The following is a 15,232-nucleotide window of genomic DNA, read 5'->3' as shown; positions in this document are numbered from 1 at the left end:
TTATTTTATATTTGTATTATACTTTTAATTTTTTTGCGAAATTATTAATTATATTTTATAATATTTATATTTATTAATAAATTAATTTAAGTTTATAAATTTATTTTAGTAATGAAAAAATATTTTAAAAAAATCATTATCATTAGAATTTGAATCCCAAAATAATTTATCAACCTCTTCTAGTAAAAAGACGTTTTTAAAATTCAAAGTTAAAAATCTTATAGCAGATTCTGGACAAACAACAACAACAAAATTTTGTCCCATTAGGTAGGGTTGGTTACATGGATCAAACGACGCTATTGAGCTGTAAAAACTCAATTTTTGGTAAACATAATTTTTTGACTATTTTAAAATTTATTTCGCAAAATCTCGAACTATAACCCAACAAAAAATAGTGAGGTAGGTCTAATAGTAAAAAAATTAAAAAAAATAAAAAATACCATTAATAAGGTCAAAATTGACTTTATGAGGGTAATTAATCCATCTGGATCAAATTTGACTAGTAAATAATAAATATTAGCTTACCATTGGTTTAATTTTTTTTTACTAGAGACTTTTTGAGACGGAAAAACACGTTTAGTGACGGTTTTGCATGCGCTGAAAAAAACTCTAGTAATCAAAAACCTCAAAATCAATGGTAAAAATAATTTTTACCCAACTGAATGTATGAGATTTATATTAGTCATCAATTCATGATTTACTCTTTTAAAAATAAATATTAGCAATTAATTATTTTACCGCATGATAAAAATTACCCAAATCGAATTTTTGGCTAGTATTCCGTAAACGATTCCTAGAGACCTCAAATCCTCTTGCTTGTTTTTCAAGCAACACGCCCCTCCCTCTCAGCCTCTGAGCCGAGATTATCTCAAAACCTCACCCATCTCTGTTGTGTTTTTAACCTCGAGTAACTAACTGCGGTTAATTGCGAATAAGCTCGATACACAACGTTGATCAAGCTTAGCTTCCTCGTTTTCATGCCCCTTCTTAATTAAAGCCCAGCCCTTGACCATGAAAATTTTAGCCTCTTTTACCATCATAAATTTAGCAAGACCTTAGTTTTTTATTTAAGGAAGCATTGGTCACAAAATTCAAAAATACTATGCATGTTGTTACCTTTTTTACCGTGTTTTAGAGAAAGAAAAATAGTGAAATTCTGCACTCCTTCTTGACATTTCAGCCCTCATTCCTACTGTTCTTCCGTTGTTCTTCAAGTGTTCTTCAAGAATCCAAGACATACAAACACAATTCCTTGTCCGTTTTCACTGATTCTCGCATTTGTTTCCAAAAATTCAACAAGGTGAGCTCTTGTTCCTTCTCTATTCTTTTTTGTTTTTTTAGCAGTGATCATGATGGATTCTTGTCCTCTTATGTGTCTAAAAAAATCTTTTGAAACTCATATGGAGTATACATAAGGAACTATACAAATTCAAGCTCAAAGCGATCAAATTCTAACACTTTTTGAGACGCTTTTTGGCCAAAAAATAAAACTGCACCACCACTAGTCGCGCCTCTATCTTTATGTGTATATTTTCTAGTGTGTGAAAAGTCTACAAACTGAATTAAATAAAAGGTAAGGATTAGAATTAGTTAGAATATGTTTGTGCTTGTTTTCGGTGTTCATATGAGCCACTTTATGGTGAATTTGTGCTTGTTTTATAAATCTAAAAATTTGGTGAGTTGTCTCTGTTTTAGCTTGATAAATACATGTAATATGGAGTATAATTACCTTTGGATTTTGTGTAGTAACAGCAAAAAATATGGAAGCACTTGGGGTTTAAGTTTCAAGCCTTAAACGTCACTAAAAGTGGAGGAAGTCACTTCTGTAACAGACAGTTGGACTCTCTTCTATAGAGATATAGAGTCCGTCATAAAGTGGCAACCCCTTATCACCCTCAGACAAGTGGACAGGTTGAAGTTTTCAACAGAAAACTTAAGAGGATTCTAGAGAAGACCGTCAGTATTTCAAGAAAGGACTGGTCTAAGAAGCTTGATGATGCTCTCTGGGCATACCAGACAGCGTACAAGACTCCCATTGGCATGTCCCCTTATCAGTTGGTCTATGACAAGGCCTGTCACTTGCCAGTTGAGCTGGAGCATAAAGCGTACTGGGCAATCAGGTATCTGAATCTTGATTCAGAAGCTGCAGGAATTAAGTGAATGTTTCAGTTGAATGAGCTTGATGAATTCAAATATTCAACCTATGAAAATGCCAAGCTCTATAAGGAGAGAACCAAGTTATTGCATGACAAGAAGATTTCCATCAGAGTCTTTGAGCTAGGACAGAGAGTGCTTCTGTATAATTCAAGGCTCAAAATCTTTTTCGGGAAGCTGAAATCCCGGTGGTCAGGACCGTTTGTGGTTACCAGAGCTTCACCATATGGTTATGTGGAAATACAGGAAGAGAATTCTGACAGAAAATTTACAGTGAATGGCCAGAGGTTGAAGCACTATCTTGGAGGCGAGATTGATCGCCAGAGGTCCACTCATCTGCTGAATTAGCAGAACTGACCGTCAAGCTAGTGACATTAAAGAAGCGCTTATTGGGAGGCAACCCGATAATTTCGTATCCTTAATTATTTTTCGTAGTAGTAGTTTTCTTACTTATTTGATTTTTATTGAGTTTTTACTGTTTTTCTGATTATGCAGCTATTTTAGAACAGGAACTGGATATTTCAAAAAAAAAAAAGGGTGTTCGACGCGCAAGCGTCGCTGACGCGTACGCGTCATGCATGAGTACACAACACCAAAGAAATGAACAGAGAGTTGAGCAGGAGTGGCGTTGGAACTATGTTTTGCGCACAAACAAGCCCACACGTACGCGTACCTCACGCGTGCGCGTCGTTTGCGCTTTTAGCCACCCACGTGTGCGCGTCCCTGACGCGTACACATGACCCTGCAAATCGGCGTAAATGGGTGTATGGCCAGAGAGTTATGATGGTGTGGGTTGGAATTGTGCTGGGAGCACAAGCCCCATCACGCGTACGCGTCGTTTTCCCACAATGGCCATCCACGCGTACGTGTCGCTGACGCGCATGCGTCATATGAGAATTTTGGTTCCCATGCCACGCAAACAGAGAGTTGTGCATGCACGAGGCTACCTTTGCGCGATTCGCACAAACCAAGGGCACGCGTACGCGTGCCAGACGCTTACGCGTCACTTTGAAAATCACGCGATCCACGCGTACGTGTCCCTCACGCGTACGCGTCACATGCGACGCCTAATTAAACCACCTCAGCGCCTGATTTCAAATTATCCACCCCCGAATCCTAATTCTCTCTTGTTCTTCTATCCTTTTATTCTTCTTTCATCATACTATTTGTTTTTATTTTCATTTTTTCTTTGCTTGAGGACAAACAAACCTTTGAGTTTGGTGTTGTCGCTTCGCTAATGTTTTTTTTTCTGTTTAATTTTATGGTACCAAAGGGAAGCGAATTATCTTCACGGAGGAACACAGCCTGAAGAATAAAATGGCCACTAGGATAACTGAGGTGGTTGAATTCCTTTCATTCTATACTCTTACTATGTTATGTTCCGGTTTTCTGCTATTTTGTCTCGTTTATTGCATGATCCTTTATTAGTTAGATTCCTAGGTTCCAGTTTAGTTATGTTATTTTCAAAATTTTTGTTAGTCGCTTTGATTTTGAAAGGTGTCTCATGTATTGCCCACTGAGCTTGAAATCAAAAAGAAAGAAGAAAAGATGTAGTGCATGAGAAATTGAGTTTAATTTTTAGAGTAGTCTCATTTATTCAAATGTGGTGGTATTTTCTGTGACTCTGAATGCATGACATGAACAGTGCATATTTAAATTTGAATCAAAGAATGTTGATGTACAAGGAACAAGGATTTAGAGAATTATTATGACTTCTCTGAAATAAACAAAAAATTTAATCCTTGAAGCAAAAGAAACAGCAAAAAAAAATAAAAATAAAAAAATAAAAAAGAATATAAAAGCAAGGTCCAAGGTTCTGAGCATCAATGACTAGGGAGGTCAGACATGATTAAAAGCTCAAAGAGTTGTTTCCCTAGTCATATGCTTGTGGTGTTCTTGAGACAAAACATTTAGAGTCGAGATCAATTGCAATTAGTAGAGTATGCCAAAGGCTTTGAGCACCACTGTCTAGGAGTAGCTGAAAGAAAAATCAAAACTTCAAAAGAGTTTTCCAGTTAAGTGCTTGTGGTGTTTCTGTGTCAAGTGAAGCTTGAGACAAAACATTTAAAGTCACGGCTAGGCTCAAGGTGCAAAGCACCAAAGAAAAGAGAATCAAAGAAAAATTAATGTGTTCAAGGGTTAAATTGAGTTACAAAAGATAAGGGAATTCATAATATTATCCGGATTCTAATTTCGAATGACAGTGACATCCTTCTGATTCAAAGGAGAATGAGATGCCAAAACTATTAAAGATTGCAGTTGTAAACCCACTATAAGAAGAGACATGAGCTTAATCGAACTTTCCTTCTCATGCAAATTCACATTCTAAGCCTATATTAGTTTGGTTGCTTGAGGACAAGCAACAATTCAAGTTTGGTATTGTGATGTGTGAGCATCTTTTCTATCTTTTCCTAGTGAATTTGGATGTAATTTGTTGAGTTTAATCAAGAATTAATTATCTTTTAGCCACTATGGATGCTACTTTGAGTCTTGTGCAATTATGTTTATTTTAGGTAGCATTTGATTGGATCTGATGGAGCTTCCACAGAAAAAGAGAAGAAGGCTATATAGGGCAGGAATGGCCTAAATGATGGAGAGGAAGCTTGCACAAACGGAATCAGCACAAGAATTAAAGGAGATGACAACGAAGAGCGACGCGTGCGCGTACCTGACGCGTACGCGTGAAAAGCGAAGTTGCACAACGACGCGTGTGCGTACCTGACGCGTACGCGTGACACGCGAAGAAGACCATCGACACGTACGCGTGACTGACGCGTATGCGTGACATGCGCCACGTGCAGAAAACACAGAAAACGCTGATTGATTCAATTGTTAATTCAGATTTAAAATTTAATTTTAAGATAGGAAAAGATATTATTTTAGTTTTAGAAAATAGATTTTAAATTAATTAGGATTAGATATAAAAAAAAAAAAGGAACTTCTCTTTGAAGGGGGATCCCAACATTATTCCACTTTTTATTCCACCTCATCCTAATTTACAGTTAACCAGAATCCTTATTTTCTCTCTGAACTATGAGCAACTAAACCTCCACCGTTAAGGTTAGGAGCTCTGTCTATTATATGGAGTGATACTATTATTTTTCTATTTTAATTCATGTACTGATTTATATTTCAAGAATTGTTTTCGTTCTTTATTTCATGAATTTGGGTGGAACGGAAGTATGACCCCTCTTTCTAATTGAGTTCTTGTATAACTTGGAAAAACTCTTTACTTGAACAACAGCTTGAAAATAATTTCTCCTAAATTCTGATTATCTGGACTTAACGGGATACGTGACATATAATCATCTTATATTTGGATAATTAGGATTTTTGTGGCATATAAACTAGAATTGAACTTCACCCTCTAATTGGAATTAATTGACCAAGGAATTGGCGGTTGATGAAAGTTAGAGGAGACTAGAAAGGTCTAAGGAATTAGGGTCTAGTCACATATAGTTTGCCGTGAATTAAATCTTGCATGATTGAAATAAATTAATAAGAAAAGTCAATCCGGAAAATAGATAACTCTAAAGCCTTAACTGTTTCTCCATACGTATTTCACAACCTGTTTACTGCTTGCTTTATTAAATTTCTGAATTATTGTTTTATGCTTTTGAATACTAAAACACTCTTTTCTGTTTGTCTAATTAAGTAAATTAATCAACCATTGTTGCTTAATCCATCAATCCTCGTGGGATCGACCCTCACTCACCTGAGGTATTACTTGGTACGATTCGGTGCACTTGTGGTTATAAATTTTCGCACCATATTACGACCTCTAAAACATAATATATACATATAATAGCAGAAAGGTTATAATATACAAGGAGCCTTGAAGAATAGATGAAACAAAAGTCGTGAAATAAAAGCGCAACGCTCAAGAAATGAGTTAACTTGCGTGTTAAGAAAACTATAACTATCGAACATAAGATAACAAAAGTAGGAATAGAGTGCCAAAGATACAAAATAAAGAGCTCCTAACTCAGCCTGCGAAGCCAAGACTGGCCGGAGAATATTTACACATATATACATACATATCCAAAACTCAAATATACATAAACAAAATCCTGTCTCTCCATAAACCTCTAAGAGGATCAAAAAGAATAATTTATGCGGAGAAAAAGCTAAGTACACATATATATATCACTGTACAACAAAATAACCCAATAACCACTTCACTTCAGGAGTCCAGACGCCTACGAGATGCCTCTCGACCTGCATCTAAAAAATAACAACATAGTATAGGGTGAGAACCAGAGGTTCTCAGTATGGTAAATGTGTCACACACATAATATATAAGGTCATGGGAATGCCAGAGGCAATCCTAGAACGCCGACACTCAGATTATAGAGCTTAAAGTATTAAACAGAAGTCATAAAAGGTGGTTTACTAAGAGTATCTAAACCTAATTTAACTTAATCGTAAATCTAAGTCTCGTACTGCCATTCCTCCATACCTCCATCTCCGTTAGCGTTTCACAGACAAACAAGCAAATAAAGGCAAGCACAAGAAGGTTACAAATACTGCAGGTAACAAATATACATTTAGCATGGAAAGTACATTTAGGCACACCCAGTTAATACACAAACAAGTAATTCAAGTAGTATGCATATGATGCATGCCTATCCTAAGGCTGATGAGGCTCATCTGTCGATTATCCAGCTAACCCGACAAGTCCAAAAACCTTAGACTGTCCCTCGACGTGCATCCCCAAGAGTCTATGCATAGCTTTTTCTCAAATAATCAATATTGCTCAATGGGGTTAACATTCCCGGGAATTTATAAGTGTCCGGTTACCCTTACGTCATAGGGTCAACAGAGTATCGAGTTTTCAACCTGGTACACGCGGTGGCAAGTCACGGTACTTTACCCAGGGAATCTTGTATCTCAGATCATTTAATCATTCAAGCCTAGTATCATACATGATCATTCAAAATAATTATCAAGCCAAGTATCATATATAATCATCCGTAACATTTCATAATCAATTCATCATTTTTTTTTTTAGTTTTATTTCACCTCCAAGTTATCCCCATTTCCTAGCTTCATCTGATTGTCAGGTTTAACACCACTATTTATGACTAAAGGAATGAAAATAAAGGTTTAGAGGTTTGAAATAAGGTTTTAAAACTCAAAAATCATGTTTGCTTACGCGTAGACGTAGGTGAGTACTTCATGTCACGCGTATGCGTGAGCCATGCGTACGCGTGGACATGCATGCTGGCTCATTACGCGTACGCATAGGGATTTTTGCATACGCACAGTCGAATTGCATGCTACGCGTACGCGTGGGTGTGCGTCTTTAAAAAAAATTGATCAACCAGAGAGCTGCATAAACATGGAAAACTCACCTGCAGAATTACATATTACACTCCAAAACTTCCGACGAGCATAACTTGATCGTTTTAAATCGTTTTCCTTCCGTTCTTCAAACGGCATAAACTTCACGAAACCAATTTTCACTTTAAAATAAGTTGGAAACAAATTGAGGGTCCGGAAGCCAAGTTATGCCTTGCCGAAGTTCGGCCAAAAACCAACTTTTACAAAATTCTTCAAACCTTATTTTCATTCAAGATTTTCCATTCCATGCATTACCAAACCTACAATACCAACACAATACACCAACAACAGTACTCAAATAAACTCTACATCATCTTATCAACCACCATTCAATAATATTACATAATTTCATGTTCATCATGCTTCCTTCAATACACTTGTAACCATTTGATCAATAATTCAAATCACCAACATAATCTCCACACAATCAAATCACCAAACCAAACCAAACACGTTCATCAATCAAATTACTAAACATTAATTATACACCCGCATTCCAACTTATCCTATGGTCTTTTAGCCTAAGTTTTCACAGAACATTATATATTAAATGCAAGAAACCTAAACCATACCTTGGCTGATTTTCATGTAGCGACCAAAGCAATTTAATTAAAACCAAGACAGCCCCTCAAAAGCTCAATAAACTCTAGGCTCAACTTCCTCCAAGTTCCAATATTCACAATTTCAAACTCCAATTATTTATTCACAACCTAATACACATTTATAATGCATATTTACCCAATTTAATACTCAAAATATAAATTTAGCAAAATTAAAATGGAATTATGGTATCCTCACCTTACCCATGTTTCACATAAGCAAGAGTGAACGTTTTCCTCAAGTTAATTGGATCCTAAAACATCAAAGAGTAAAGAAATTCAATATCTCCACTTAATTTTCCAAAAAATGGGGAAGAAGAGGCTGAGGGTAGATAAGCAAGTTACCAATAAAATTGCTCCGGTAGAAGCGTAGAGCTCGACGCGGTAGTTGCGTGGCCGCAAACGATGCGGCGATCGGAGTTCGGATCGGAAAGTTACGGCGCTTTGAACTTGGAACGAGGGTTCAGACCCTTTTTCTTCTCCCTGCTGCATTCAGCGTCGCTGTTGCTGAATTGGGAGAGTTAATGAGCTTTAGCTCATTTAAAGGCTGTTCCAGTTGGGCACACGGGCCCAGTTTGGGCCTAGTTTAACTGGTTCGGCCTGTTCGGTCTAATCTTGGACCGATTTCTTTGAAATTAGTGTCGAAATTCTCGTTTCGATGAGCTCTATCCTAATTTAATATAATATTCACATTTCTAATCTTCTTTATTAAAAACTAATTTATTGACAAATTATTTACTAATTTAACGGGGTTTACACCTATCATCCAACTATGCTTGTCTAACTAGAATAATCAACTTACTATTGATTGCTTAATCCTTTAATCCCCGTGGGATCAACCTCACTCTTGTGAGTTTTATTACTTGATACAATCCGGTACACTTGCCAGTAGTTATTATGGAAGAATTAATTTTTTTCGTCATCAACGTCTATGTAATTTAAAGTAAACAAACATAATCACTTAAACAAATAATAACAACATCTATTTTCCATCTAATTTATAAGGTACATATTCATACATAATTAAGTTTTCCAATATATCTAAGTAACCTTTTTTTTTATAACTAAGGTAGTTAAAAACAAACTCAAATAAATTTTTACCTACCAAATTCATGTCAAAGTTCTCCTAACATCGTACTGGATCTTTCAAACCACTTACAATAATATATTGCTAGAACTAATATGGCAACATATGTCATATTTAACATAAACATTAAACGAAAAACAAGTCTAAGCTCAAAGTCCTCTGCTCCAGTAATGTGCCACGTGGCGTTCAGCCTATTAATGTCAGCATCAGGTTGATCGGCGCGCACCATAATCTTTAGGTGACTCGTAGGTTTGATCAGAGAAGGATAAAATGGGAGAAAAGTGAAGAAAATGAAAAGTTTTTTACTTTTGGTGGCGCTGTGAACGAAACTCCTATATATAGGCGTTCCTACTCTTATTCGTTTACATTGTAAACGAATTAATGTTGAGTGTATTTTGTTTACACTGTAAACGAAATAGGAACGTTACACAACACGTGTGCAAACGTTATACGACCGCTACATTTTCAACCTTATTTCGTTTGCACATTCAAAATCAATTCGTTTACTGTGTAAACAAAATAAGTAATACGATGCAATTTGGTAAAAACGCTGGAAATTATTTATATCCGTAAATAATACATTTATTTAATTTATATACAAAAATCTTAAAAGTATAAGTACTAAAAGAATATCTAAAAAGCCACGGCCATTGATCACTTTATCTCATTTCTACACCATACACCACACACCATATATAATCTTGCCATAAACTCTTGTTCTTCTAACCAATAATATTTTCTCTTTCATGTTACATCACACCGGGAAAAAAAATACAATGGTTCTCAACCCCCATTGAAAAAGAAAATTAATTATTTATCTTTAGCACAAAAATGTTAGGCAGTGTTGCTAGCTTGAGTTATTATGGTTATGGAGGACCAAAATGTTTCAATGTTACAATGTCCAAATTTCATGATAACACCGTTGGGGTGATGATGGGGGGTTGTTGGAGAGGAAGAAAACATGGTGGAGTTGGCAACAAGGGCAAAATGGTAAATTTTGGTGTGAAATGTAGTAGTAATAGTAATGGAATTGGTATAGAGGACTTCATAGGAGGGGACTTGTTGAAGCTTGATCTTGGAAAGTGGCTTTCAGATGTTGAAGAACACAAAGCACTTGCAATTTACTCTCCTCATGAAGGTGGTTATGAAGGCCGGTACTTGTCGCGGCTCCGGCGACAAGGCTACTACTTTCTTGACCTCTCGGCTCGCGGCCTTGGCGATCCTGAAACCACCCTCACCAAGGTTTACCCGGTTTGTCCGGTAAGTGTTTTTTTCTTTGGGTAAAAATTCACGTACAGTTATCTTAATATGAAATTGTTATTTTAGAATTGTTAGATAACAATTTTATCAAGGTGGATATTCAGGTGCAGTCGACTTCTATTAGATGAAAATTTAGTCAAATCAGTCAAATTATCTAATGATTCTTAGTTATCCACTTCAGGTGAAGTCGACTGCACATAAGTTTTCACCTTTTGTCAAATATGTCAATTCATCAAATAGCTTTTAACTAACAACTTTACATGAAGACTTTCTTCACTTTTATTTTGTACTTATAGTTGTGATTATAATTACGAATTTTATGACAACAAAATTATAATTAATATACAATTGTACGATATTATTACTAATTAACATGTGAAATAATAGGTAAAATTGTTTAGATAATTTGATACCAATAACTAATCTGTCTAATATAACATATGTCTATAACTTACACTAAATTTTTGATAGATTGATTAAAAGTTTTTTTACATCAAAGTTGAGAATGTGTTTGATTTAATTTTTTCTTTAATGTTAATACTCAAACTTACATTAGAATAATGTTGATATTGGATATGAATGTTTAGCCTCATATTGGGAAGCAACCAATAGCAAGATGGTATTTCCCACCTGAAGTTGATTACAGATTACAAGCACTTCCACCAAAGGCCAAAGGACTAGTTGTGTGGATAATTGAAGCTAAGGTGTGGATTATTCCAACAGTTTTATTCATGTTAATATACCCCCTTTATATATTTGTGTAAAAAAAAAAAAAAAGAAAGATTTTGTTAAGAGATGATGACCTATTCTTAATAGCTTCAAGTATAATATATAGGGAACATTTTAAGTGCACCGGGAAGTACCGGTGTACCAGTTGTTTTAACCGTTGATTGCAATTAATATGTATTATATATATTTTTTATAATTCAAATCAACGATTAAAATAACTGGAGCACCAGTATTTCCGGTGCACTTGAAATGTTTCCAATATATAGTTGCACATGGTGTTCCAAGCTCCATTAAGAAATTCTCTATGTAAATTTTGTTTTTGGCTATAACAGGTTCTCTCCAAGGCAGAATTGCAGTTCCTTGCTCTGCTGCCAACTCTTCGCCCTAATGTGAGAGTCATTGCTGAATGTGGAAACTGGTAAGATTTTCGATTTTTATTTTTTTATTTTTTTAATTATTTACTCGTTATATAGGCTATTTTTTCATAAAAAATAAGAAACACATTTTTAAACTTAGAGTGCGGTTGGTTTGTATTTTTATTTTTTAGGATTTTCTGTTTTTATAATTTTACGGAAAAAAAGAGGTTCATATAGAATAAAGGTTATTCTTCCGATATACACAGATTCAAGAGATGAAGAACGAAAGTAATCCTTGAAACTGAATCAATGCATTAATTAAAATAGAATGATAATAGTGTTAATCCATAGAAACAAATAGAGTTCCTAACCTTAACTAAAGAGATTTAGTGGCTCATGACTCAGAGAGAAAACTAGGGATCAGAAAATGTGAAAGTGCCTAAATGAGAAGATCCCCCTGAAGGGCCAAATCTTTTCCCTTTTATATCTCCTAATTTGATTTCAAACTAAAATAAAATAATAAATTCTAAATCTAAAAGATTTTGTTTGTAAATAAAAATAACTAAAACAAAATAAAATATAACAATTAAAATCCAAATCCATCTAAAGATGCTCCTTTGGGGAAAGTGGATCGGCGCTTAGCGCCCTAGGGGGCAGAAACTCCTCTTTCAATTCTGACTGGTTGGCGCTAAACGTCAGGCTAGGCGTTTAACACACTAGCGGGGAGAGATCTCCCTTGCTTTTCTGGCTTGCTGGCGCTAAATGCCCAGGTCTGTGTTTAGCACCAGCTTGGCAGATTCCAAACTCTTCTCTTTTCTTGGACACAAACTTTGCCAAACCAATCAAAACTTCACCTGAAATAATTGAAACATTAAAGCAACTCAAAGTAGCATCCAAGAGGTTTCAAACACTAAAATTTAATTAAAACTCAATAAATTTTTATCTAAAATAAATAGAAGATAGAGAAAAGATGCTTACGTATCAACAACGAATCAGACTCATATTTTATTTAATAAAGAGTTAGAGTTATAGGGGCATAGGTAGTAACACCTTACTTTTAGTATGCTCATAAGATGCTAGAAGTTGGATCATTATAAACAAGGGGTCATTTTTGTTAGCGTTATGATAATTTAGGTGCGAAATTAGTGGTTTACTCATTATTAGAATTAAAAAAAGAATAAAACATCAACCAAGACTAGTATTAATACTTAACTTACAAAGAGTGTGCTTCAGTAACAGTAAACTTCTCAAAGAAAAATACGTTCAACAACAGAGTTGGCAAATAGATCAAAAATTGCCAAATTGGTTCATTTAACTCGTAGAGAAAAGTGAAATGGGCTGAAAAATTAAGTCTGTTACCAAACAAAACCTGCCAAACCCTCAATGCTTAGTTCGCAGACCTTAGCAGGGCGGGGCAGGGCTGGCTGGCAAGCCCATCCCCAATCTTCTAATCCCATCCCAAATCAAATCCTTCTTTCTTGTGTCCTAAATCCTAAGTAAAATTCATTCATAATTTTCAATCAGCTGTTAAAAGTGCATTTGGTTTCCACTTTTATTTTTTATTTTTAGTGTTTTTTGTTTTTTGGATTCTGAAAAGGAAAAAGAGAAAATAGTAAAAATAATAAAATCCTATTTTTTATTTTTACGTCCTGTTTTTTCTTTTTTCTTCACAAAATTCTAAAAATAGAAAATATTAAAAATAAAAATAGAAAAAATATAAACCAAACACACCCTAAATGATTTTAATTCATGCTTACTCTTAGAATTTGACATTTTTTTTATAGTTGAATTATAAACCTTTATTATTGGATTTTGTTAAGCATTTAATTGACTCTCACTTTTAAATATTCATATATTGTTATCCTTCTTTTTGTTATTTATACGACAAGTGTGATATTATTTGATCAAAGTAGCCAATTCTAATTTGAGGAATAAGGTGTAGTCATTTTTTATCCTGATTATTTTTTCAATTTTAAACCTTTTTCTTGATTAGATGATTTCTTTAGAAATTGCCATGCTTTTTGCTGCAAAAATTGTTTCCTAGGAATTGAATTTGCTTAACTTGTCATGTTTGTGTCAATGATTAGGAGAAAGTTTATGTGGAAGCCACTTAAAGAAATTGCTGGCTTAACAGCCTCTGAAGATTGATATTGCTAATCATGATTTTCCAACTTTTCAAGATTCCAATACATTATTCATATCAATTTGGCTTCAAGGTTGAAGAACTCAAGGCACTACACAAAAGGATATAGGGAAAATGAAGTTCCTTGTACATATAATTAAATCTTCCACAACCATTCTTAATAAGGTTTAATACATGTTCATCTAAACATTATGTATTCATTGAGTATGCCCATTTACTACGAACATTTTTCATGCAAGTAATGTGCACATTTATGAATGATAAAACAAATTATTTTGCACCTCAAATGTGAAGATTGAAGGGTGGTGGTTCAAATGGATGAGCTATAATAATAGTCACCAAAAAAAGGACGAGCTATAAAATTATATGCAATAATCAATGCTTAATCAACTATAATTATGATGTTGTAGTATTGGAAATCACGTGGGTTCATTCTAATTTTTTTCTCTCAATTTCAGCTATTTGAAAATCTGACTAAATTGGTCCATTGAACCAAACCAATTGAGAACTAATAGGCCTATTACTTTTGTTCATGTAAAAATCAATTGGCAACAAACCTATAAAAAAACTGAAAACGGATTAAAGAATCTCTAAGGCTCAATACCTTAGACGAGGAGACAGAAACTCGATTAAGTATTTATATTGTGTTTGGTGTAAAATGTAGGATTAATGAAATATAAAGAATTGTTAAATTGCTCTGTAAAATTTAAAGAATTCTCAGTTTAGGTCGTCTTCTTCGTAAAACAAACTTTTAGTTTTATTCAATTTGATTTATCATTATTTTTTCTTTAAGATTTTTCTTCGTTTTTTGACACTTTTAGTGCTTGTTTGGATGCCATTATTTTGCTAAAAATTTTTTTTTTCAATGAATTTTTTTTAACGTGTTTGATAAATTTCTAGTAGTAAAAGTAAAAGTACTAGAAAAATAAAAAAAAAAATCTTTTTTGAGAAGCTGTAATTTACATTTTTTTAAAAGATCTTTTTTCTCTTAAAAAAAAGGATGTTTTTCATCTAATAAATAAACAAAAAAGTACTTTTATATCGTTATACCCAAACATAATTGATAGATAAAAAGATCTTTTTGCATGAGATACCTAAACATAAAATTACTTTTATTTTTCCATAAAATCTTTTAAAAAAAGATAACTCGAAAAAAGATATTTTTTTAAAAACTCACCCAAACAAACTCTTAGTGCAGTGCTTTTGAAAAATTCCCATATTTATTTTTAGACATCTTTATATTTTATTTTTCAATAATTAATAAAATATAATCTACCATATTTAAAAAAAATATATAAGATTAATGGTTAAATTAGCTTCTAAAGATGAGTCGATCATCATTTTCATTCTCCAATGAATTTTTTCATTAAATTAATCCTTCCAAAAATTTAAAATCAATCACGATTCACATTTGTCCCGTCAATTGGTCAACTGTTTCCGTTAAAGTAATCGTTATACAATTATTTTTTATATTTTATAGTTCCATAAAAATAAAAATAATGTGATAAATTAATTATTTAAAATTTAATTCAAATATAATATCCCATATTTAAATAAACTA

General features: G+C 33.8%; 1 protein-coding gene across 1 annotated transcript; it reads left to right on the top strand.

Moving 5' to 3' along the window:
* LOC107636917 (NAD(P)H-quinone oxidoreductase subunit N, chloroplastic) lies at positions 9,890–13,954 on the top strand. Its single transcript, XM_016340416.2, has 4 exons — positions 9,890–10,443; positions 11,031–11,147; positions 11,505–11,590; positions 13,616–13,954. The coding sequence occupies exons 1-4, from the start codon at positions 10,015–10,017 to the stop codon at positions 13,674–13,676; spliced, it is 693 nt and encodes a 230-aa protein (XP_016195902.1). The 5' UTR covers positions 9,890–10,014; the 3' UTR covers positions 13,677–13,954.

This window comes from Arachis ipaensis, chromosome B01 (genome assembly GCF_000816755.2).
Source record: "Arachis ipaensis cultivar K30076 chromosome B01, Araip1.1, whole genome shotgun sequence".
In the NCBI taxonomy this organism is placed as follows: domain Eukaryota; kingdom Viridiplantae; phylum Streptophyta; class Magnoliopsida; order Fabales; family Fabaceae; genus Arachis; species Arachis ipaensis.
Note: the sequence above shows the minus strand (reverse complement) of the source record. Positions and strands in the feature narration are given on the sequence as shown.

Excerpts from the sequence above, each read along its gene's own strand:
- LOC107636917 (XM_016340416.2), top strand. The coding sequence starts at position 10,015 with ATGTTAGGCAGTGTTGCTAGCTTGAGTTATTATGGTTATGGAGGACCA. Across the intron at positions 11,148-11,504 it reads TGTGGATAATTGAAGCTAAG|GTTCTCTCCAAGGCAGAATT; the intron begins GTGTGGATTATT and ends TGGCTATAACAG. Across the intron at positions 11,591-13,615 it reads ATTGCTGAATGTGGAAACTG|GAGAAAGTTTATGTGGAAGC; the intron begins GTAAGATTTTCG and ends GTCAATGATTAG.